This window comes from Urtica dioica, chromosome 1 (genome assembly GCF_054948205.1).
Source record: "Urtica dioica subsp. dioica isolate 48M chromosome 1, U.dioica_male_clone48M_v1_H2, whole genome shotgun sequence".
Lineage (NCBI taxonomy): Eukaryota > Viridiplantae > Streptophyta > Magnoliopsida > Rosales > Urticaceae > Urtica > Urtica dioica.
The window spans coordinates 3,462,907-3,488,166 of NC_142756.1; the positions used below are offsets into that span (position 1 = coordinate 3,462,907).

A 25,260-nucleotide genomic window follows, 5' to 3' on the forward strand; every position below is an offset into this window, starting at 1 on the left:
TACTTCATGGCGGGTGCAAAGACATTTATGACGAAGGCCAAGAGCAAACAAGGTTCCAATTTCATCTACTCGGCTTTTTGCACCCACTCCAGGTGTATGTACTACAGAGAGAGGTCTATGTACTGCACTCAATGAAGCTGCGAGATCGTTGATTTTCAAATGGTCATCAAATTCCAAAGTGTCTGAATTTTTCATCTAAGCCATCCGATTTCAGGAGGTACATTACGGTTAGTAATGAGAATATGTTGTTAGGCCACATTTGTGACCTATTTTGTTTTGTTGTTTTCAAGATAGATTTCTAAGCATTTGCAAGTGATCTCACGCTTGATGATATTCCACTATAATCCCATGATTGAATCTCTCGAAGTGATCAGAATTATATTTACTCGATCATTTAGATAAAGTGTCCATTGATATAATCAGTACATATAGTCTACCTTCCATGTTCAGCTCGTGACTTGAAAGGGTCAAATATTGCGGTTATATGTCATTATATTGCGGCTAATTAAGTGGCGATGTCATATATTGAATAAAGCCAATATTTGTTTTAATTAATAATTAAGATTTTCAATCTAAATAAATAGATCTATAAAGAACTAATTGAAATTTTATTACATAAAAAGTTTATAAATGGACTATAATGATAAGTTCAAAAAAGTTGAGGGAAAATCTATAAAGAAATAATTGCAATTTTATTACACAAAAAATACATAAAAGGGACTAAAAAGAAAAATTCATAAAAGTTGAGGGGGCCATGACTCGGCTCCATAACAACGAAATTTATGGAGTGCTTTCTTATCCACCATAATAACTTGATTACCAAGCTACTAAAAAAAAAAGAATCACCATGCCATTCTATCAAAATAGATTCCGACAAACAACGCAGTGAGAGGAGATTAACTTTCCCAAAACACTTCCTTCTTCAATCTCGGAGTCCTTAGTCTTGGAGCTCCACAAATGAACCCCGTAAGTCTCACCGTCGCTAAGCTCGTTGACCTTGCTCTCAACCCACCTTGACTCGGACTCATTCAAAGGCTTCTTCAGAAGCCTGTGAATATCAACAAAACTCACAGGGTAAAAAGCCTTGGAAGGCAATATGGTAAGGTTGTACCCGGGATTAGCCCCAACTCTCTCAACAACCCTAGAAACAAGAGAAGGACCGTTGTAACCCCATTCGTTACCGTTGAAGTTCCACGTGAACTCTTCCATGAAGTCGAACAAGATCGGGTGGCTCATCTCGAAGATCATGACCGCGTTGTTCAGCTCCGTCCACTTCTTCGTCTTCGAGTCCACGCTCTCCGCTCCGATCGCGTTCTTGAGCCCGTAAAAATCCCTCATGACAACGTAGTCAACGTCTATGTAGACCCCGCCGTATTTGTACAAGACCGCGATTCTCAACAAGTTCGAGAGGCTCTCGGTGAACGGGACGGACCCGGGATCCTTGTCGCCGTTTCTCATCCCTTCGAGCCACGACTCGCCCGGGGTGTTCTTCAGCAAGAACGAGACGTCGGGCGTGAGAGCGAGTACCCGAAATCCGAGGTCGATCACGGGCTTCAGAGCCCTGTAACCGCGCCTCGAATCCAACGTCCTCGAGAGGATCACCAAGCAACCCTTCGGGTGAGCTTTCACTAGGGTTTCCACGCCGGCTAGCTCGCGAGGCCCGAAACTCTTCGAGGGAGCGAACCAAGTCGTGTAGAGCTGAACGTCGCAGCCGTGGTTGAGGAACTCGAGAAGCCTGGCGTGGAATCGCTTCGCCAAGTCGCTCGGCTCGAGGATCTCCGTCTCGGTGAGCCTGCGTCGGAACCACCCGATCCTCTCTTCTCTCGTGACGTTCGTCGGAGGGACCACGACTTCCCGGCTGTCCAAGTCGTCGTCGTCGAGATCTTCTTCGTCGTCGTCGATCTCTTGTTGTCGTTGAAACGACGTCGTGTCGTTGAGGCCTACTAAGAGGGGTAAGATTAATTCCTCGGTGTCTTGGATTCCATTTAGCTCAAAGATCTCGTAGCTCGGCAGATCAAGAGGGTAAAACGCAACCTTTGAAACGATTCCATCGGCGTATATCATGAAAAGTAGAGCCATGAAAGACAACGAGAAGAATAAAGGCGATCTCGCCTTACACTTGAATAGCCGGAGAAATAATTTTCTGGACAACTTTTTCTCCATTGTATTGATTTAGTTAGTTATCGTGTATAACAAGTTATTTGGGAAATAAAGGGTTCGGAAAAGATTAATGATTTATAAATAATATTTGATGATCAAATGGACGCATAATTATTTCTTGATGTATCCGGTAGTTTTCACCTGAAGTTGCTTATTTCCCATGATGTTTTAAGTATTTTATTTTTTTTCATAAGATTGATGCTGGGTGAAAGGTTTTACGTAAATGTGCTTTTAGAGAGACTTGTTCGATCGTCATTGGAAGAATTATTAGGTGTAGTTAATGCTTTTGATAAATTGACGTAGTTAATGTTAAGAATTCCTAAGTTCGATGTAACATCATCAAATTTATAATCTCAAAGGGACTAGAAATAAAATCTATAGAGATATGTAATAATAATGTGTTTTAATTCTTAGAAATAAGTGCTAATTAATCCATGATAACGATAAACCCATGTTTATATTATAACGATTTGATGAGTATTCTATAATAAAAGGGCATGACGACACGTGAGGCCACCACAACGATGATGACGATGATGACCACATGCAATAACAACAACAAATAATAATAATAATAATAATAATAATAATAATAATAATAATAATAATAATAATAATAATAATAATAATAATAATAATAATAATAATAATAATAATAATAATAATAATAATAATAATAATAATAATAATAATAATAATAATAATAATAATAATAATAATAATAATAATAATAATAATAATAATAATAATAATAATAATAATAATAATAATAATAATAATAATAATAATAATAATAATAATAATAATAATAATAATAATAATAATAATAATAATAATAATAATAATAATAATAATAATAATAATAATAATAATAATAATAATAATAATAATAATAATAATAATAATAATAATAATAATAATAATAATAATAATAATAATAATAATAATAATAATAATAATAATAATAATAATAATAATAATAATAATAATAATAATAATAATAATAATAATAATAATAATAATAATAATAATAATAATAATAATAATAATAATAATAATAATAATAATAATAATAATAATAATAATAATAATAATAATAATAATAATAATAATAATAATAATAATAATAATAATAATAATAATAATAATAATAATAATAATAATAATAATAATAATAATAATAATAATAATAATAATAATAATAATAATAATAATAATAATTAATAATAATAATAATAATATTATTAATATTGAAGTTCGAAAATTGATCTATGGAAAACCCCAAGATCCTTGACGGAGCTTTTGATCCCTGCGATATGGACAAATCGCAGATTCTCAAAGACCATTTCTTAAATTAAGGCTTGATTGTGTCTCGCTTAATGCCATAGGAAAAAAAAACGGACAAAAGAGAGTTAGGAGCTAATAAGGATTTAGGTGGGGTTTAACTAAGGTTTGTGGCTTTGCTCTCTTTTACAAAGAAGAATCGGAGGGGACGTTTATTAATAGGTTGTGATCTTATGATTCCAATTATATAAGAGAAAAACACCAACCAAGAGAATTGGCAATCCTATATCTTGTGGGTGTCCTCGGTTGAGGCTATGAACTTGGGATCTAGCTAATGGTTTTGGGGTTGAGACTAATCTTGTGACCATTGCCTTTAGATGTCTCTACTTAAAGTTCTAACATTCACTCGAGTAAAGTCAAGTGATTTAGGGTAATATCGTTACTTAGTCATTTTGAAACTATATAAATTGTACAATAGTCATTGTTTACGAAATAATTAGAAATTAACCACATGAATTTATTAGAGATGATTTTAAAAGTATGATTACCTATTGGTAGTGTTTTTTCCCATATTCAATATGAACCATTTTAATGACAAAAACGGCTTTACTGCTAGTGATGATTGAACTGACGACCTACCAATTAAGTTATGCTAAGAATCACACATATAATGACATTTTAATGACAAAATGTCATTAAAGTACAACTATTTTTAATGATATTTGTTGTCATACTTTTGTAAATAAATGGCTCATATTGGATAATTAGAAAAACACTACCACCAAATGATCATATTTTTGGAATTATCACTTTATTAATTGGCGTAAATGGACACCAAACCTTTTATTGTCCAATTTTCCGCCTACTTACATGCATATAATACTTTAATATTTCAATTGATTAAATGAAATCGACACTCTATCATATCAAGAGATCATTTCATAAAACTTAACATGAAACATTAGATCAGAATTTTAAAGTTTGCAGTCTTGAATTAGACGCCATAGACTCTCAGCATCTGATAGCCTGAATAATCTGGAGGCAATCCGCTTCAAAAATTACATTCGGGTACCGGCTTTGGCCTCTTGCATTTTTAGATTTTTCTCTTTTTTTTTTAATAAAAATTTTTAGATTTATAATTACAATTGTTGATTGATATACGGAGAGAAATTATGCTTTTAAACCTTGCTATACGTGGCATATCTTGAGATTTCCTCAAACAACAGGTGTTGTAATGACCTTGTTAGTCATAATTAATGGTTTTTAATTTTATACACATGATTTTTTTTTTTTTTGTAAAATTTATCAATCTCCCTATTTAATGTTTAGTTAAGTACTACGCCATATTTTTAGAACATCTGAAATTAAAACATCATTTACAACCCAATCATACGAAGGATATTATAAATCATTAACTGTTCGTAGGTTTTACTACAGGCGTGAAGTTGTCAATCGAGATCATCTGGTGTATACTAAGTCATAAATATTTTAAGATTTTCTCATGTGGAAGAGAAAGGAAACGTAGTATAATAAATAAAGATATTTGTGTACACCTAAAATAATTAAATATGCAATTATTAACTATATGGCTATATAAAAACAAAAAACATTGGAGATTTTACTGATTTGTTCCAAGGGACCGATTTAGTATAATCTTTTAAATATTACAATAAATCATTCGAAAACAAAAGGTATATGAAGAATTCTCTTTTTGAATCGGTAATGTTATTTCAAAATATATTTTACTATAATTAGTTCCAAGAGACTTATTTACTGTAGTCTCTTAAATAATACAACAAATCATTCGAGAATTTTTTTTTTTTTTTAGATTCCCTATATGGAACGCAGTGCGCAGATTGTGAATTACTCTCACAATCGGTAAATTTAACTCAAAAGTATTTTTTTTTAACTAAATATATCCTGACAAATAATGCAGTGATCAGAGATTAGCTTTGCCAAGACACTTCCTTCTTCGATCTTGGAGTTCTTAATCTGCGCGTTCCAAAGGTGAACGCCGTAGGTTTCACCGCCGCTAAGCTTGTCGACCGTACTATCAACCCACTTTGACTCGGACTCATCAACGGGCTTCTTCAAAAGCCTGTGAATCTCAAGCCAGTTCACAGGGTAAAAAGCCCTGGGAGGCAATACAGTGAGGTTGTACCCAGGGCTAGTAGTAGCATTATATACTCTCTCAACAACCCTAGAGACAAGCATTGGACCGTTATACCCCCACTTGTTACCGTCGAAGTTCGACGCGAAGTCTTCCATGAAGTCGAACAAGATCGGGTGGTTTATATCGAATATCATCGCCGCGTTGTTGAGCCTCGTCCACTTCTTCGTCTTCGAGTCCACGCTCTGGATCCCGATCGCGTTCCTGAGGCCGTAGAAATCCCTCATGACCACGTAGTCGACGTCGATGTAAACGCCGCCGTATTTGTACAAGACAGCGATTCTCAGCAAGTTCGAGAGGTTCTGCGTGAACGGGACGTGACCCGGGTCGTTCTCTCCGCTCCTCATGGCCTCGAGCCACGGCTGAGCCGGGGTGTTCTTCAGGAGAAACGACACGTCCGGGGTTATCGCGAGGACTTTGAACCCTAGGTCGGTGATCGGCTTGAGAGCCCTGTAGCCGCGTCTCGAATCCAACGTCCTCGAGAGGATCACCAAGCAGCCCTTCGGGTGGGCTTTCAGTAGGGTTTCGATGCTCATCAGCTGACGTGGCCCGAAGCTCTTCGAGGGAGCGAACCAGGTTATGTAGAGCTGGATATCGCAGCCGTGGTTGAGAAACTCGAGAAGCCTGGCGTGGAATCGCTTCGCCAAGTCGCTGGGCTCGAGAATCTCCGTCTCCGCTAGCCTGCGACGAAACCACCTGATTCTCTCCTCTCTCGTCGTCGCGTTCTTCGGAGGGACGATAACCGCCCGATCGTCCACGTCATCGTCTAGACTGTCATCATCTTCGATCTCGACTTCTCGTTGAGACGACGTGGTGTTGAGAACTTGGGCTCCGTTGGGCTCAAAAGCCTCGTAGCTTGTTGGGTCAATTGGGTACAGCGTGGCCTTGGAAACGATGCTATCGGCGTATATCATGAGGAATATAGCCATGAAAGACATGGGCAAAAATAAGGGCGATTTTCCGGTGGAGTTAAATACCCGGAATATTAATTTCTTGGCGAACTTTTTCTCCATCACAATGATTTTGTTCCCGTGGTATAAGGATTATTATTTATATAACATAGATCAGTTTGAGAAATAAGTATCTGGAAAAAAAAAAATAATTGTTCCCCCATTTTATTATCAAAACTGAACATTATATAGAGTACAACAAAGGGGTGTTTTCACTTACGATAACGTTGTTTTCTTGCCATGTATATCATATGTTTCCTTGGTTGATGCTGGTCGATGGGTTTTACGCATAAATGTGCTTTTGTAATATACTTGATTGATCCCGAAGAAATTAAGCGTAGTTAATGTTAGGATTGATTATATATATATATATATATATATATATATATATATATATATATATATATTTATAATATGCGCTTCAATTTATTATTTAAGTTCTAATTAAGCCATGATATGGATAAATAAAGATAGAATATACGAAAGTGATAACTAATTGACTACAACGATCTGATGTGTATTTTGATTTTCTAAATAAATGACAGTACTTATTACATATACATAGCTATAATATTCCATTGATTAATTCATCCTTCGAAAAGGAAACGGTACATTTTTTTAAACGTTGGGGTACCACATAAATTTTATTAAAAAAAACTCTCATTTGTAGTGGAGGAAAACGTAGTTACATGATACCATTTTATTAAGGAAAAAAAATTATAGTAAAGGAATAGATTACACAATAAATTTGTGATATCTGTGCTACATTTACAAATAATATTAATTAAACTGCAACTTAAATCTTCATCTTTAAGCAACCTAATATTTAGAGTTGAGTACCTAATTTTGCAAATCTAATCAACCGGCCTTGTTTTGCTCGCGATAGATATGACTAAGTTGAAAATTGGTGGTAGTATTCCTTAAGAAAGTCAAATATTTGCTCACTATCCAAAGCGGGTTAATGTCGCCCAATAAAGAGTCGATGAGAATCTTTGAATCACTTTCAATCATATTTATTTCCGGCCAATATTCAGTAAAGTTCTCGATACTCCAACATAAACTTTCCATCTCGGCTTCCAAGCTAGAATGAACCATATATATATAGTAGTGCTAGCATAAGAAGCAATTACCTTCCTAGCTAATATCTTGTCTCTGATTAAACCCCCAGTCGCGCCAAGGCCATCTTTAGATGATCCATCAATATTTAATTTGAGTCTCAAAGCCATTTAGACTTACTCGGAATAGTTTGCAGGAGTTCCATATTAAAATTCATTAGCAAAGCAATCTGATTGTCACGGAGAGTAGATGTCCCCTTGGAAGTAATATGAAGCGTATCAAGTAGGTTCAATGTTTCCTTGATAATAGGACCACTAGACATGTGTTTATCATCGTGAAGGCTTTTGCACCTAATCTTCTAAATCTGCCATAAAACAGAGCAAGCAATATAACAATTTTTGTTAGCACATATTGATTCTTTATGTTGCCTTTAATCCAAGAGGAAAAGAGGTAAGAAATGATAAGTTCCGTTGTCGAGTGCATGAGAAAGGTCTTGTAGTGATTCCAAACTATTTTAGCAATACAAAAGAATAAATGGGAGAGATTTTCTCTACATGGATTAGCGCAACAATGGCATCTATATATAGGCAATAGGAATTCCAAGTCTAATAATGCGATCATCAGCTGGTATAGCTCCATACCAAATTTTCCAAATATAAAAGCTAATTTTGGGAGGCATACGAGCATTCCAAATCAGCTCAGGTGGTTTTATATTAGGGAAATATTTCCAAATGTAGTAGTGAGATGTGGAAAAATTTCCTGAAGAGTTTGGGGTCCAAACCAACTTGTATAGAGCATGAGAAATCACGTACTAAGAATATGTCGCCAAATTTCGTCACTCAAAGCGCTATGCAGATTTAGTAGCATCTCATGATTATGGATTCCTTCACCAATAGTAATATTGAGATTATCGGAGCTCGAGGCATAAGGAGCTAAAACAATACCACACCAGTTATCACGCGAGAATAAAGTATCAACTCGACCAATGCACGATTGGGAGTTATCCAAAATGTCTGGGACCAATGTACACTACTACAAAACTAGGATTCTACAACGCTTAAAAACATTTGTGGAATGATTCTACAGCGCTTGTCAAGCGTTGTAGAATCCTGCGTTGTAAAAGCTTCTACAACGTTTAAATATCCGTTGTAGAATCCAAGAGCTTTCTACAACGCTTAAATATCCGTTGTAGAATCCAAGATTCTACAACGGACATCTAAGCGTTGTAGAACCTCCTACAACGGTAGACATCCGTTATGCAATTTTCAAATAATTAAAAAGCACTCACCACGGTGACGTATAATTTTGGCTTGATATAGAATGAATAAATTTATGGGTTATTAAGTTATATAGTCACACGGTTATAATGAATTGAGATATAGTCCACCATTCGTTAATTTCTTGTAAATAACCAAGTTAACTTATTAACATATTAATAAAATACTTATTTAATCCAGTCAAACATGTAAAAAAAAGGTAGTTAATAGGCTGCCACGTATGCAAGTTGGTTATTTACAAAGTATTTACCAAAGGTTGTCTAATTTAAAATTCTTATAGTTTAGGTGACTTACGTAGCCAATTTTCAACATTTTTGTTGAATAAACATGTTGAAATACATATGGCCGGGTAACCATTTCTTATTCACAAAAACAAAAAGAGTTAAATAAAATAATTACAAGAAATATATAAAAGGTAGTTTATACATTGTCACTTAATGATATTCACTAATAGTAATGTAGAGTAATCTTTGGACCAATGAATTAGTTAGATTAATACATAGAGCTAGCATACAATGTATAGTATATGAATCTAGAGAATTTCAGTAACGAGACTGAAGACAATTGATATCACCAAACACAAAACAAACGATGTCACCAATAAGAAAAACAACTATGCCCGACCAAAACTTTGTAGTATCGACGAGCCAAGCTTGACGATCGACAAATCTCCTCCATACTCAGATCCTTCCAGCACATCAAAGAGTTCCATTGCTTTGGTGGATTCTCTATCGTCGGGTATTGAGAAAAAAAGGTAGATTCCACGAAATATGATTATTGATCTCACTAGTTTGTTTACTAGCCTTGCAACGGGGGCGCTTTTAAGCGGAAAAACAATCTTTCAATTTACCACCCCACACCACTCATCATTCCAAAATCTGATAATTTACCCGTCTTGCGCTCTCCAATTGCACGTGCTATAAAATTCTTCTTGAACCGTCACAGACTTTTGAATATCTGATCGGTCGCCAAATCAGGGTCCCAATTATTTTCTTGTAGTCCGTAGATTGCTCGTATCACCACTTTGTGCCAAAGGGATTTCGTTCCAACGGAAATCGCCAAAGCCAAAAAATGCTTTATTTGTACATGCCACCGATCCGATACCCAAACCACCCTTCCTTTATGATAGATTTTCCAAGCCAACGCAGCTCGTCTTAGATCTCCGTCAAAACATTCCCTCCAAATGCTTTTCATGGATCGTTCGATCTCCTCGACCATCCTCATGGATTCATAAGTACACCCAGAAGAAATACACCGGGAGGGGACACGAGACCGAGTGTATAAGGATCAGCCTACCTCTTTTTTACATAATAATTTGATTAGTCCAATTCATTCCTTTTTTTTAACCACCGGTTCCCAAAAACTCATTTCGCCTCGAATTATCTCAAAGTGTGCACTAAGGTAAGAAATGGACCGTGTTCCTTCTTACAAACACTTGATCACCCAAAAAACTAAAGTTTCATGTACAAGAAAACGATGTCGACGCTTAACGAACACCCAACAAGTAATGAAATTTCCCAATTCGCCATAACAAACTACTGATTAGAAGAGTTGTATTTTTTGAAAAGAAAGAAAGATCCGCCGCATAGGCTATATGATGGATCAAAATGTCAGGTTTTAGGTTATGTGAATTAACAAAAGGAATTACGCTTTTTGATTTCTTTCATTCTTATATGCAAATTCAAACTGAATTAATAAAATCAAGCAGAAAGCTCGCTTAAGTTTCCACTTCAAAATTCGAAGACAAACTTATAATTAAATATGAATCAACACAATCGTGCAAGATATTTGAATCATTGAATTCTAAACTAAAACTCAAGTGGGGTAACAAAGTATTTCAATTATATTGATAAACATAACAAATATTTACCTCACTATGATATACATATGGTGGTCATTGTAGGAATTTCAATTGAAAGTAAATGGAAACTAATAAGAGTTTATAAAAGTAATGAGTTACTCCTATCATTCTCAATTGATTTTGAGATGGAACTCCATAATGTTTCACACGATATCATAGTCCATTAAGTCCAAACGAGTATCCAGTCCAAATTGTTGAGATTCGGTCCCAGATGAGCAAACGCAAAGAGCCGCCATCTTGAAGAGGCATTTTAAGAATCCCACATTGAAAATAGGTGGTGATACTTTCACAGTCATAGAGAAGGTGACCAAGTTTTGTCGCTGGACTCATGACGTTGGTGTGCAAACGAGCTCGCAAAATGAAACAAGAATGGGGATAGCCATCAGAGTTTTGATCGACCATCGCAATCACCGGAGTAACGTGTGGTGGTGGGTTATGGTGGTTCCTAAAGAGAGCACACAAAGAGAGAATGAGAGTGATAGGCGCATTTTCGTACGCGTTAAACTCTTATTTCCTGACTTGGAATCTAGCGATTTCTCGGGTGTTTTGATAGTTTTAGTGTGTTTATGATGGTTTACAGGTTCAAAAGAGTAAAAAAAAAAAAAAGGCTTCTATATGCTCTTTTCAGTCATTTCCCAACAAAACGAAGCATCGGGAGTCGAAATGGGGCAAAACGAAACAAGAGAAGCAAAGTGGTGAAAATTTCTGAAGGCGCGCCCCACACACCCCTTTTCGCGCGCCGCATGATTTTCTTCGCCAACCAAAGAGCGACAAACGCATTCCGCAAAGTCGCCAAAAGCCTCAAAGCGCGCCGCGCACTTCTTTCCGCGCTGCGCACCACGAGGTCCCGTTAGACAGTTTCGAAAATTAATGATTTTCGAACCGTTTTGTGCCGTCGGATCAGTTTTAATGCCCCAGATCACAACCTATGTAATCAGACATAGAGTCTCATAAAACACATCTTAGCTTCTTATTCGCTTTATTTATTTATTTTTGTTTAATTTAGTGATAATCATTCTCCTCCATCTTTTGAGTTCAATTCGTTTCTAGTTGATTTAATTGTTAATTAAGCTTAATCCTCGTGGGATTCGACTCGTTCTTACGATATATTACTTTTGCGACTGCATGCACTTGCGTACGAATTTGTCGCAACAAAGAACACTTATGTGTTGAACGCAACGACCAGGGCCAGTAGAGATGGACCATGGTGACAGATGAGGATCAACAACAACGGAGGTAGAGAGAGAGAGAGAGAGAGAGAGAGAGAGAGAGAGAGAGATATTGATTTATCTAATGACTTGATATTATTTAGTCGTGACTAAAATGTTTGTAAACGAAAAAAAATGTTTGTCGTTAAAATCGCCCAATAATTTGCTAATTTTAGAATTAAACCCTTCTACAACTACAAGTCATGGTTATACCGTTTTCGTGGCTAAAGCTTGTATTTGTTATAGTAATCTCATCCTTACAAAACTAGAATAACCTTTTGAGTGGAGTTCGACCTCCTTTGGAGACATTTATGATTAGTTGATGAGAAGTTCTCTCCCGAGGGGACATTTATTTCACTTACTCTAATATGCTTAAAAAGAAGCTCAATAATGCACTTTTTATAGACTCCGCGACTTTATATGGCTCTTACGGATCAAAATGCATCGTGAGCTTGAGGGTCGAGGTGAGCCTTATGATCTACACCTTGCCCCATCAAGACCGCGATCTGCCCTCTTCCTACATGGCTAGGAGTTTGTTTTAATTTCTTAAAATGAAGTGGGTTATAAAATTGTTACATGTTTTGATCGATATAAAAGCAACAATCTATCACAGAAAGAAGATGAAACCATATATAATAACAATATAGTAAAACTTAGCACAAAAAGAACTACCATTAATTAAAAACTTTCTGAAAATCTCTATTTTTTTTTACTATAACCAAAACCTGATCTTCTAAGAAGAGACCTTGTTGGAAATGATAGAGTTATCGAAGATCAACCGAGCCACCACGCTTCCTTTTTCGATCTTGTAGTCCTTACTCCAATTGTACCAGAGATGTAGGACATAAGTCTCCTTTCCATTCAACTCCCTCAGAATTCTCTCGTCCCATCTCGCCTCCGACTCGTTCATTGGCCTCCTCATGAGCCTATTTATCCGCAGCCAGTTCACCGCGTAAAATGCCCGTACCGGTAAGACAGTGAAATCATAACTTCTATAATGATGTCCGGTCAAATACGAAGACTCGTTGGTCAACGTCCCGATCCTCCTCTGGATGACCCTCGAAATCAAGTACGGACCGTTATAGCCCCACTTGTTGCCATCAAAGGACGCGGCGAATTCCTCCAAGAAATCACGCAGAAGCGGGTGATAGATATCGAACGCCATGACCGCCCCATTTAGCCTTGTCCACTCTCTCGACACCGGGTCTATGCTTTGTGCCCCGACGCAGTTTCTTAGCCCCGATAGGTCTCTAAGGATGAGGACATCAGTGTCTAGGTAGATTCCGCCGTATTTATACATCATGAGAAGCCTAGCAAGGTTGGACAAGTTTTGAGACAACGGTATAGAACCCGGATCTCTTTTCCCGGCCTTCATTTCTCTTAGCCACCTCTCAGCCGGGGTGTTCGTCACTAGGAAGGGAAAGTCCGGGGCGACCACAAGGATACGGTGCCCGAGCCCAAGAAAAGGCTTCAGAATTCTGTACCCGGCGGTGGAATCGAGACTTGCGGACAAAATGACCAAACAGCCCTTGGGGTTTTTGTAAAAGAGGCTGTCGATGGTCAAGAGCTGTCTCTCGCCGAAGTAGTTTCCGGGCGTGAACCACGACATATAGAAATATGCATCACATTTGTTGCGGCTAAAAAACTCCAACACCCGGCTATGAAACGATTGAGAATTCGGAGGATATTCTTTGAGGACGTCGAATCTCGGAAGGTTTTTCCGGAACCACGCGATCCGTTCTTCTCTTGTGATATTCTCCGGAAGAGTAAATGGGTCTTCGATGGTGACTAATTCACGAGAAATAGTAGTAGTAGTAGTAATACTGACAAGCCCTAGCTCATCCATTTGCAGTTTGCTATGGCTTGTACTAAAGGTGGATGGGGTTTTTTCAGTTTCTATGTATGATCTCATTTTGTTTTCTTTGTTTTCAGAATTATGAGATGTTCTTATAAGATCGGAGAGAATGTGGTTTGTATAGATGATGATAAAAATAATGATGGCGTACACTAACATGGCAAAGGTACGATACTTACCCATAGTTTTGATAACCAATAACTTCTTGGGGATCAATCTCCTAGCTGCCATTGTTGTAAAAAAAAAAAAAAAATTAAGGTTCTGTGATGGATTAAGAATAATCTATTTATTAAAGTCGGTGATTAATTTATATATGTGGAAGAAGACTGCACTGTCTATGTGAAAATGAAACTATTTTTTGTGTTGGCACATTTAAGTGAACATAGTAATGATATAATTCGAGCAAGCTACATATTTATGGTGAACAAGGAAACATTTGAATTGAGCAATCGCATAATAAAGGTCATTAATTAACTATCTCATGGTTTAGAATAATAAATTTATAATATGCAGGTCTTAACTCTTATGACAAGGTCATGAGGAAAAAAATGATGTGAATAGATCTGCAATGCAAGCTATTCACTTTATATATATTGATCTGATGGGTATCCTTCAATTTATTCCTGTATCGGTTAGTGAAATTGTTATTCTACGAAATCATTTTCTGTTGTGATGTTTTTTATATATAACTTAATCACCCCCTATCTGTAAGAGTCTAAATAAATTTAGACAACTGATTACTTTACATAATATAGGAATATATTTTCAAGATGAAAAATATATTTATGCTCAATTAAATCCAAGAACACTTTACCAAAAATTTCCCCAAATACTGATTTTTTCAATGAAACTATATGACAAAAAAGTTATAAGAAATGTCTCCCAGAAGCTTGTGTATGCTGACTAGGTCGAATTCCTAGCATAAGAATCTACAATAACAAAAAAAAAAGGTAAATAGACACGTCTGAAGTCGCGTCTATTTCGTTTGACACATCTGAAGTTGCACCTATTTTTTAAATTGACACGAATTTTGGGGTCTTAGACACGATTTTTGTCGTGTCTAAAGCCCATTTTATCTAACTGAGTGTGGGCTAATGAAAAGTAAATTTGATGCCTATATAGTTTGTGGGTGTGGGTGCGAGAGAAAAATTTTTTGCGGTGAAAGAGAGTTTTTATGTTATCCTTTTTATTTTTATATTGCATATATATTTTAAAAACGTGAGTTGTTCAAATTTGCGACTTAAAGTTATTTATTGGTAACCATTCACGTACGTATATATTTTTTATAATTGTTTTTCTTCGTAGCAAATGGACGTTATTATAGTTTACGTGACCGTGTCGAACGCGGGATCAACTAATCCTTATTAACTCTTTGTTTCTCCGATATTTTTAGGTTCTACTTGATGGTTTTTTGACCTTATCTTATATTTCTGGTCATTTCTCTACTCATTTGATCCTCGAGTCTCTTACTCAGTCTTGCTTTGGTAAAAATATATCGAAAAGAAATCTACTTGGTCTTATTAGGATTTTATATCCTATAACATTGTCTTCCAAATTTTTAGTGTTTTGTGATAGGAGTGTGCACGGTCCGGTCCTGTCTAAAAGTGGCTAAAAAATAAACCGGACCAGTCTAAATGGTTTTAAAAAAAAATTAAATCGGATCGGACCAAATAAAAAAAAAAAATCGGATTAGATCAAACCTATTAAAACGGTCTGATCCGGTTTAAACCGTTTCAGACTATTTGGACCGTTTTAAACCAGACCGTTTTAGACTATACTGTTTTATTTTAACATTTTTATTTATATTTTTCTTAAATAGTAACCGGTCCGATCCACTTTTAGACCTTTTTGAACCGCTTTAAAATATATTTTTATAAATTTTTTTAAATACTAACCGGTTCGGTCCGGTCTAAACCATGGTTTAAAAATTTTAAACCAGACCTGACCATTTAAAAGTACAAATCGGATCGAATCGGACCGGACGTTTAAAAGTACACTCCCATTTACTTTAAATTGCTTAAAACCGGATCGTTGGTCTAAAAACCAATGGTCCAATCCAATTTAGGGTTTCACTAATTTTTTTGCACCGCACTATTTTGTGAATATAGTGTTTGTGAATATTAGACCTTGTAGTTTTTAGGGTCCAGTGGCAATCTAGACATATGAAACGTTAGAAATTTATGAGTAGCCATTGTTTTGTTAATTTTTGGTAAACAGCAAAGTAAATCTGTTTACACAGAATAAATTTATAGTAAATATGTGTAAATAACGTTGGTTATGTCCAATGTTCAAAATATCGGGATATATCGGTGATATATCGCCGATATATTGTTTTTTGAAGAGTCTCGGTAAAATATCCGTTGTAATCGTTATCGTTTTATAAATATCGCTAAAATATCGATCGATAAAATACCGATATTTTTTAGTAGTTAAAAAATTCAAAATATCGTCCAAATTTGAAAATATCGTTTTATTTTTTTTTTATTTTATTTTATATTTTCTTTATTTTTTATTTATTATTTCTTATTATTTATATCTTTTACTTATTAATTGTACTTAGTATAATGATATAATCAATATTTCTTTATTTATATTTTATAATACATATAAATATATGTATGATATAACGTATTATATATATATACTAATAGATTAAATAATTAAATATATAATACTATTCCTTTTATCATTTTAAAGAATATTTGTAATGTAGTAGAAAAATATAACAATTTCTTTGAAAAAAATTATTTTATTACATTTTTTAATATTGAGAAAGTAATGTAAATAATAATAATGTATATCTATACAAAAAAGTTATAGGTATATTGTAAAATATAAATAGTGGTACATATTTTATTATATTCTGTTATAATATTTTTGTCGATATATCCGTTGATAATCGATATATCATCGATATATCACCGATATAATCGGTAGTCGGTATTAAAATTGTTATAGAATATCCGTCGATACTCGATATATCCGTAAAATCAGAACCTCGGTATGGGTATCGGTATCGATATTTTAAACCTTGGTTATGTCATATTTTTGGTTATTTACGAAATATTTATGGCTATTTACAAAAAAATTATAAAACATTGACTAAAATACAAATGATTATGTTTTTATGGCTTATATTGCTAAATATTTGTTATTATTAAGAAAGTTATGAATAAGTACTGAAAAAAGTCAAATCGGTATGTTGATTTGTCACATGTTTCTCACGTGAAGAATTCAAAGCGGTGATTTGGCATTGATTCCGTCTTGTAATTGATTTGATGCGAGTTAAAAGAGCCACCAATTCAACTTCACTGTTGGATTGGATTGTGGTGGCTTCTCCCTTACCATGACCGATTTTGTTTTCTTTTAGTATAAACAAATTATCTTTCCTATTGAATACTTATTTTCGAGTCTTTCATATCATTTGTATAACTCTCATTTGAATTTTTCCCCTCTTTTTTCAGAAAATTTGGCGATTTACGGCTGCTCAACCTCTTTCCGCGGTAATTCTTCCATATCTTTACCGGTGAGTATTCTTCCCCTAAATTGTGTTATCTGTTCATCAACTAGTATTAAACAGTAAATTCTGAACGGTCGATTGTCATATCACATGAAGAAGAAAAATTAAATCCTTCTTTCAATCCATCCAACAATAATAAGCGTTAAAAATTTAATACCTTATAAATAGTATATATAAAATTGATTTGATTTGGACTTATATTGTTATATAGTTAGGTATTTTTAATCACGCTTTTATGATTTTGTTTAGAGGTATTTAGAAAATTAATTGACATTACTAAAGCCTCTCGGTGATATCATTTGTCAGCAGGACCGACCCGAAGTTATTAGAGCCTTAGCCGAATTAATATTTTAGGATCCTTCAAAAATTATAAAAATTTAAATATAAAAAAAAAATTGGCTGAAAATTTAGAATTTCGGAGCTCATCTTTCTTGTAACTATATTTAAAATTTTGGGGCCTAATTGAAGGCCTAGACCAGTGTTTTGTTTACCTATAGTCAAGACCAACACTTGCTTGTCAGAAAGGGTTACTGATTCGATCCTATCCCAAATCGATTTTTGAATCACAATGGACAGTTATAAACGATTTGAGAAAACGAGATCGAATCACACCAAATAAAAAAAGGGGGACCAAACTGATTTTCACTAATCCGGTTCAGTTTAAACCGCATTTAAGATAATATATATTTTTATTTCACAAATTAGCACTATTACTAATAATATGTTAAATTGCACAATGAAAAAAGTCTTTCTAGTCAAAATCTGCCCAAAATTAATAAAATAGCTAAAATTAAAAAAAAATTGCAAGTATTAAGTGCCAATGATATTCTTTTTACAATGTTTTTAGTTTTAGAATGTGGGTTAATGAATAATGTCAAATTTTTAACTGTTTTACCATTAAAAAAAACTACAATTTGCTAGATAAATAAACACTGAAAAACTTTTTTTTTAATATTCTGAAGTTTATGATCATGGACATAAAAGGATTATATAGAAATGTATGATACTCTATTATATATATATATATATATATTATATTTTTATAATAATGATACTCTAATATATTAACAGAAAATTAGGAAAATAATCAATTTAAACGTTTGATATAGTTAAATAACCAACGTTTGATAAATAATCTTAGGTAAATAACCGTAAATAATGACATGACCTAATATATGTATGTAGCTATTTATCTAAGATTTCCGTACGTAAATACATGAAAATGACTATTTATTTAAAATTTATCAAACGTCGATTATTTAGCAATTTTAAATGTTTAAATTAGCTATTTGCCTAATAAACAATACAAGGGAAGAAATGAGAATTAATCAGGAGCGGAAACGTAAGTGAAGTTAGATGGGGGATATCACCTTTGCATGCATGCAACGTGTCGGACGAAGTTCAAATAGGTGTTTGTGCGTGAGAGAGGAAACGCATTACTTTCTAACTGTAAATGAATAGGGTCAAATCGGTCCCACGTTTGATTTTGATGTGGTTCTCGCGACCAAAAATATGATCCATCGATGTAGCTACTAATATATACACAATATATCAGTGTATATATATATATAATGGGTATTCACAGAAATTAGAAAGAAAAAAAAAACGAAGACCATCACATGGAGGAAGATTAAATGGAAAGGAGATATGGAAACGTAAAGTAGGTTATAGGCAGAAGAAAGAAGTGGATTGTGGTGACAATAAATAAAAAGCGCAATAAGATGATGATATTGATTAATGAGATTTTTTTTCCGTTGCATGTGGTCAGAAGATGAAGAACAGGTGTATGAATTTCCCGAATCTCTCTCCTTCCATCCGTCAATGGGCTTTTGGGCGGTTTCCCAACGACCACCACACCACCACCACTATCACTCCACACGCTTCTCAAGGCTCTCTTTAGCTAACCATGGTTTACTTTTTATATTCCATTATCATTTCATCACCCATTTCATATATTCATCTTCTCTCTCTCTCTCTCTCACTCAAATATATACACACATTATAAACCCAAACCCAATAAGAATCACCCCTTTTTCCTCACATTTGTCGCTCCGCCTTGTATTCACCGTAACCCTACTACCACTACTATGTATCATCATCACTTTATATCATCGACTTGGTTTGAGTGAATGCAGATCGCACAAATGGCATCTCTCTCAGTCTCTCTTTTCCCCTGCAACATGTATAACCTTCCTTGCTAAAAATAGAACCCAAATCCCCAACCCCAAAACAGACACTCAAAAGTGTGAGAGAGAGAAAAAAAAGTAACCCCTCTGTCTCTCTATATATATTATAATAATAATAATAATAATAATAATTTGACGAGGATGATGATGGTTATTGAGGAAGGGCGTGATAATAACAATGGCAACAACAAGAACGGAGATCTTGTGGGTGCCGTCACTAGCTTCGGCACTGTCCAACGGAAGAAGAGAAACATGTGCCGACAAAGGCGTTCCTTCTTCTTCCCGCACGTGCCACTCTCTCCCGCACGTGTGAGTCTCATTCTCTCTCTCTCTCTCTCTCTCCACTGACCCATTATCTTGATCTTATACCCACAATGACTCTCTTTCGGCGCAGGGGATCGATCCGGGGAGATTGAGATTCCTGTTCCAAAAGGAGCTCAAGAACAGCGACGTTAGCTCTCTCAGAAGAATGATTCTCCCCAAGGCAAGAATCTCTTTTAATTTTTTATTACCCTTTCTTAATTAGTATTATTAATTTACTCGGTTCTGACACTTTTGAGACTCTCTTAAAATTAAGAGTCTTAATAAACTCTTTACCGAATTTGAATCTGCAGAAAGCAGCGGAGGCTCATCTTCCTGTTCTTGAATCCAAAGAAGGAATGGGAATCACTATGGATGACTTGGATGGACAACACGTTTGGAGCTTCAAGTACAGGTATATAAATATAACTCTCTTGTTATACATATCTACATTATATATATATATATATACATTATTATGAAATTGTCTGAGCTGTAAATATATTATATATATGATGTGTCGTTCAGGTTCTGGCCTAACAACAACAGCAGAATGTATGTCCTTGAAAACACAGGTACTAATTTACCCACTAAATTCCATTAATTTAAATTTTAATATAATTACTAACCTGAAACTTATTGTATTCTACTATAGGGGACTTCGTCAACGCACATGGACTCCAACTAGGAGACTTCATCATGATTTACCGAGACAACCAAAACCAGAACTACGTAATTATAATTTATCAAATCAATACTTTATTATTAAGATATACTATTGGAAACTCTTTATTTGATTGTGGAGAACGGTGAAAATTTGAGCAGGTGATTGGGGGTTCGAAAAAGTGTTCTCCATCATCGGCGGCCGCGGAGATCGCCGGCGGTGTGACGGAGGCGACGGCGACGACTCGAGAGGAAGAGGAGGAGGACGAACTACTATTAGGTTCCTCTGCCAATATGATGGAAAACGTCGTCGTAAGTGGTGTGAGCGACGACATGTCGTTTGTGTACGACACCACGAAGCTGTCAAACGACTCTCTGCTGGACTTCTGGGCCGAATCATTGTCCCTCAACTACTCCAACCACATCACCACCACCTCTACGACTGCCAACTCACCCTTTGACACCTTCGCGTCCGTTGACTTATCTCTTGACGACTATTACTGATAATCTTTTGAGGTGCTGTTTTTTTTATCAAAGTATAACTATAAACACTAGAAGAAGAAGAAGAAGAAGTAGCTCTTTTGACTTTTGATCTCCGACTCTCTTGCTATGTATTTTGATGTCATCAGCGAACACAGACGCATGTTTAGCAAGTTATGATATGTGTAATGTGATAATAAGAATGGCAAATTCTGATGATCAGCTTGTTTTCCATCAAGTAAATTTCGGTGTGCTAACTCAACAAGCCCGTCTAGCTCAGTTGGTAGAGCGCAAGGCTCTTAACCTTGTGGTCGTGGGTTCGAGCCCCACGGTGGGCGACTATCTCTTTTTTCGTTCCCTGTTATTCTCGCTCTCTTAATAATTTACTGGAGGACAAAACAACCAGACTGTATAATTTTGGGATTGGAAAGTGTGACAATACTTTAAATTTTACACAAATTTATATGAATAATTATAACATGGGGTTGTTGCATTGCATATTAAACATGGAATCTAGATTTTCTGTATCCGGTTACAAATCCAACCGTCTTGATTGTTACAACACGAAATAATTTCAATATACTCTAAACAAAATAAAATTCATTTTTCGCACCTATATTTATGAATTATGATCATTGTTATAATTTTACTCTTATTATTGAATATTTAAAAAAATATATATCTTACATGAAAATAATGTTTTTTTATCCACGAATACTCCTTTAATATTTCATCATAAACTATGCCGGTAATTTTTTCTCAAAAAGAAAATATCTCATGTCTCCCTTTAAAAAATAAAATGATAATTGATTAATTCTATTTAAAAAAAAAAAGAAAAAAAAGGAGGAAATGTGATAGAGATTCATTTTGTATTCGCAATTAACCGTGTGGATTGAACGTACAGTATTACTACGATACGAGTCCTTGGTCATATAATTGATGAGAGTTTGATCTCCGATTGAAAGAGAGAAGAAAATCAGAATGGCGTCTCGGTACTGGGTGGTCTCTCTTCCAGTTCAGGGATCTGCATCTACTCTATGGAATCGTCTTCAAGAACAAATTTCCAAGCATTCCTTCGATACTCCTCTCTATCGTGTAAGATCTGATTCTCTATTACTTCTTTTTCTTCTGCTCATCCCCTCTCGATTCTCCTCTTATTTCTCGCGCGCTCTCTTTCTCAGTTCAATATACCTAATCTGCGCGTTGGAACTCTGGATTCTCTTCTCGCTCTCAGCGACGATCTCTTGAAGGTGTGTTTATCGGATTTCGAAATTGAATGTCTTATTTTTTATATATATAAATATTCTTTTTTGTTTTACGTATTTCGGATGTTTAATTCGATAATTGATCTGTCGTCGTCGATATTCTTTGAGCGAATTATGGTTTCGGTGATGATAAACATCAAAATGATCGTGTCGTTCGGATTTTGTTACTTGAATGATGTGGATCATTGTATAGTGATGTGCTTTCGGGTTTGTTGGAGTGTGTAGTCAAACAACTTCGTGGAGGGAGTTTCTCACAAGATCAGAAGACAGATCGAGGAACTCGAGAGGGTTTCTGGCGTCGAGAGCGGAGCTCTCACTGTTGATGGAGTGCCGATCGACTCCTATCTTACTAGGTGAAACCTTTGTGCTCATTAGCTTTCATTGGATTCTTGGATGGAATTTCCTTTTTTTCTTTCAATTCTAAGGATTTGTTATTTTAGGTTTGTCTGGGATGAAGCCAAGTATCCGACAATGTCTCCGTTAAAAGAGATTGTGGATGGAATTCACAGTCAAGTGGCAAAGATTGAGGATGATCTGAAGGTACATGTCTACTAGTATTCGGTGTTCATATATACCTTAGCTGAGCAAAGAAAGGAACCATAAATGTGACTGTTTGGCAATTTAAACTTGGTTTGGATCTTAATCAAGATTTCAATCTCTGTTGAGTAGGTTAATCTCTCATAAGTATGCTCTTGTGGATTCCTAGTTACTTATTCTATAAGACTGTTTTAAGTTTTTTTTTTTTTTTTTTTTTTTTTATCACTGTGGGAAATGTTTGAGAAGAACAATGCTTGGTGCTTGTGAACTTGCCCAATAAGCTTATTGATTGTGAAACATCTTGCTTGCTTTTTTGGGCACGACATGTTGAAATTTTTTACCGCTGAATCATCTTTCTTAGAGGTCACAAACCCATATGCAACTTTTAGATTGATTATTTATTCTTTTGTCCTTTATCTTAGGTTCGTGTAGCAGAGTATAATAACGTCCGCAGCCAGCTTAATGCTATCAATCGAAAGCAAGCTGGAAGGTAAAACTTTTATCTGAATAGCTTTTTAGGTTCTTCCACGGTGCTACTTTATTTACCTATCTTCTCCTCTTTCTCAGCTTGGCTGTCCGTGATCTTTCCGATCTTGTTAAACCAGAGGATATTGTTACATCGGAACATTTGGTGACATTGCTTGCAATTGTTCCCAAGTATTCACAGAAGGAGTGGCTGTCAAGCTATGAGACATTGACCAACTATGTGGTAAATTATATAATTTCGTTCTTCAAATTAAGTGATAACACTTGATCTTTATAGAAAATGAACGAATATTGGCTTCTTGAATTTTCCAAATCGATAGTTCTGTAATAAGATATTTTCTATTATATGATGCCTTGGCTATTTTTACCTTAGTATTAATCATGTTTCTCCCAGGTTCCCAGATCAACCAAGAAGTTGCATGAAGATAATGAATATGCTCTCTATTCTGTAACCCTATTCAACCGTGTGGCAGACAATTTTAGAACAAGTGCCCGTGAAAAGGGGTTCCAAGTATGTTTATCTTGCTTTCTACCATTGATCTTCCGTTGCTCTCTCATTTACGGAAGTGAACCTGAACTTACCCCTGATTATGGTTTAATTTCACAATCTCGATGAGTACGACCATTTGTATTAGTGGAAAATTTACAAACATTGGTTGGCAACATATGTTGGCTCATGTTTACTGAGCTTGATGCATCTGTCATCTGGTTCAGGTCCGTGACTTTGAATACAGTCCAGAAGATCAAGAAAGTCGAAAGGAAGAGTTAGAAAAATTGATGCAAGACCAGGATAGCTTTAGAAGCTCTCTTTTGCAGTGGTGCTACACCAGTTATGGGGAGGTATATTCTTTCCCCTCTGTCTTACGGAATAAAGTGAAGTGATCTATTTATATTTTTGGAAACGTGAGTGAATCCTACCCCCTGAAATTATATATGCACATATACATATTTTCTAGAACTGCAACCTTGCACATGAATTCTTAAGTTCCGGTTTTCAGTTTTCTGTTTTGTTATTGTTCCATATAATCATAAAATGGCCTGATATTTTGTTTTATTTATATGCGGTGGAGTTTCACAATACTGAGCTTCTTGGGTTCAGGTTTTCACCTCGTGGATGCACTTCTGTGCAGTGCGTGCGTTTGCAGAGAGCATTCTGAGATACGGCCTGCCTCCATCTTTCTTGGTAAGCAAAGCAGCTTCATAGCCGTTTTCCTTATTATACAACAATCAGGGTTGTGATATTAAAATAAATTTGCAGTCGTGTGTTATGGCTCCATCTGTGAAAAGTGAGAAGAAAGTTCGGTCAATCATTGAAAAGTTGTGTGAGGGTACAAACAGGCAAGTTACTAATCTCTTGTGGTTTGGATCTTGATTTGTTGTGTGTTCATTGGTTGCTGATCGTTGGTATTTTTTTTTTTTTTTTCGTGTGGCAGCTCGTTTTGGAAAAACGAAGATGAGATCGGCGGAGGATTGGCTGGCTTAGGCGGCGACACTGAAGCCCATCCTTATGTCTCCTTCACCGTTAATCTTGTTTGATTCTTGATGATTTCTCATCCTTATTTTTTTTGCTTTTATTTGTGAAAGAAGCCCAAACCTGCGGATTCCTCTACAATAAATACGGGAGTGGGTCGAGACCGAAAAAATAAATCATTATTGTATTTGTATATTAGGGTTAAGGGGTTCATATTCTTTGGTTGTTTATTTATATTTACACTTGAAATGATGCTTTTGAGATGTTTATTGACGGCCCTACTACTCGTCGCAGAGTATGTTGAGTTTGTGAGAATTGTCGAGCTTTAGACTCGTTGCCAATATTTTATTAGAGTTGAAGCAAATAATAGCGATGTGCTCTCATTATGAATGTAATCATTTGCGAGCACGATATTGAATTTCCTCGATTTTGCTCTTCGGTGCCTTTTATGTGTTGTATATATTATGCCGTAAATCAGATTACAGAGCATATTCTGGCTTATTCGTGGAGTAAAGTCGCAAGTGCTTCCTG

General features: G+C 35.4%; 5 protein-coding genes and 1 non-coding gene across 6 annotated transcripts; 3 read left to right on the forward strand and 3 right to left on the reverse strand.

The window, feature by feature from the left end:
- Positions 1-858: 858 nt before the first annotated feature.
- Positions 859-2,163, reverse strand: LOC149406438 (uncharacterized). Its single transcript, XM_089613257.1, has one exon. The coding sequence runs from the start codon at positions 2,161-2,163 to the stop codon at positions 859-861; it is 1,305 nt and encodes a 434-aa protein (XP_089469383.1).
- A 3,133-nt stretch (positions 2,164-5,296) lies between these two features.
- LOC149406439 (uncharacterized) lies at positions 5,297-6,706 on the reverse strand. The gene has a single exon (XM_089627744.1). The coding sequence runs from the start codon at positions 6,625-6,627 to the stop codon at positions 5,350-5,352; it is 1,278 nt and encodes a 425-aa protein (XP_089483870.1). The 5' UTR covers positions 6,628-6,706; the 3' UTR covers positions 5,297-5,349.
- A 5,993-nt stretch (positions 6,707-12,699) lies between these two features.
- LOC149406440 (uncharacterized) lies at positions 12,700-14,052 on the reverse strand. The gene has a single exon (XM_089613267.1). The coding sequence runs from the start codon at positions 14,050-14,052 to the stop codon at positions 12,700-12,702; it is 1,353 nt and encodes a 450-aa protein (XP_089469393.1).
- A 5,615-nt stretch (positions 14,053-19,667) lies between these two features.
- LOC149406441 (B3 domain-containing transcription factor FUS3-like) lies at positions 19,668-20,994 on the forward strand. Its single transcript, XM_089613300.1, has 6 exons — positions 19,668-19,836; positions 19,922-20,011; positions 20,142-20,242; positions 20,356-20,402; positions 20,483-20,559; positions 20,653-20,994. Exons 1-6 carry the CDS (start codon positions 19,669-19,671, stop codon positions 20,992-20,994), a joined length of 825 nt encoding a protein of 274 aa, XP_089469426.1. The 5' UTR covers position 19,668.
- A 241-nt stretch (positions 20,995-21,235) lies between these two features.
- Positions 21,236-21,308, forward strand: TRNAK-CUU (transfer RNA lysine (anticodon CUU)). Its single transcript has one exon. It is a non-coding gene; the product is annotated as a tRNA-Lys (tRNA).
- A 487-nt stretch (positions 21,309-21,795) lies between these two features.
- LOC149406443 (V-type proton ATPase subunit C) lies at positions 21,796-25,150 on the forward strand. Its single transcript, XM_089606694.1, has 11 exons — positions 21,796-22,065; positions 22,152-22,220; positions 22,461-22,588; positions 22,676-22,775; positions 23,195-23,262; positions 23,340-23,481; positions 23,653-23,769; positions 23,973-24,098; positions 24,358-24,441; positions 24,517-24,596; positions 24,692-25,150. Exons 1-11 carry the CDS (start codon positions 21,952-21,954, stop codon positions 24,792-24,794), a joined length of 1,131 nt encoding a protein of 376 aa, XP_089462820.1. The 5' UTR covers positions 21,796-21,951; the 3' UTR covers positions 24,795-25,150.
- Positions 25,151-25,260: the final 110 nt, after the last annotated feature.

Excerpts from the sequence above, each read along its gene's own strand:
- LOC149406438 (XM_089613257.1), bottom strand. The coding sequence starts at position 2,163 with ATGGAGAAAAAGTTGTCCAGAAAATTATTTCTCCGGCTATTCAAGTGT.
- LOC149406439 (XM_089627744.1), bottom strand. The coding sequence starts at position 6,627 with ATGGAGAAAAAGTTCGCCAAGAAATTAATATTCCGGGTATTTAACTCC.
- LOC149406440 (XM_089613267.1), bottom strand. The coding sequence starts at position 14,052 with ATGGCAGCTAGGAGATTGATCCCCAAGAAGTTATTGGTTATCAAAACT.
- LOC149406441 (XM_089613300.1), top strand. The coding sequence starts at position 19,669 with ATGATGATGGTTATTGAGGAAGGGCGTGATAATAACAATGGCAACAAC. Across the intron at positions 19,837-19,921 it reads TGCCACTCTCTCCCGCACGT|GGGATCGATCCGGGGAGATT; the intron begins GTGAGTCTCATT and ends CTTTCGGCGCAG. Across the intron at positions 20,403-20,482 it reads GTATGTCCTTGAAAACACAG|GGGACTTCGTCAACGCACAT; the intron begins GTACTAATTTAC and ends ATTCTACTATAG.
- LOC149406443 (XM_089606694.1), top strand. The coding sequence starts at position 21,952 with ATGGCGTCTCGGTACTGGGTGGTCTCTCTTCCAGTTCAGGGATCTGCA. Across the intron at positions 22,066-22,151 it reads TCGATACTCCTCTCTATCGT|TTCAATATACCTAATCTGCG; the intron begins GTAAGATCTGAT and ends TCTCTTTCTCAG. Across the intron at positions 23,770-23,972 it reads CCCGTGAAAAGGGGTTCCAA|GTCCGTGACTTTGAATACAG; the intron begins GTATGTTTATCT and ends CATCTGGTTCAG.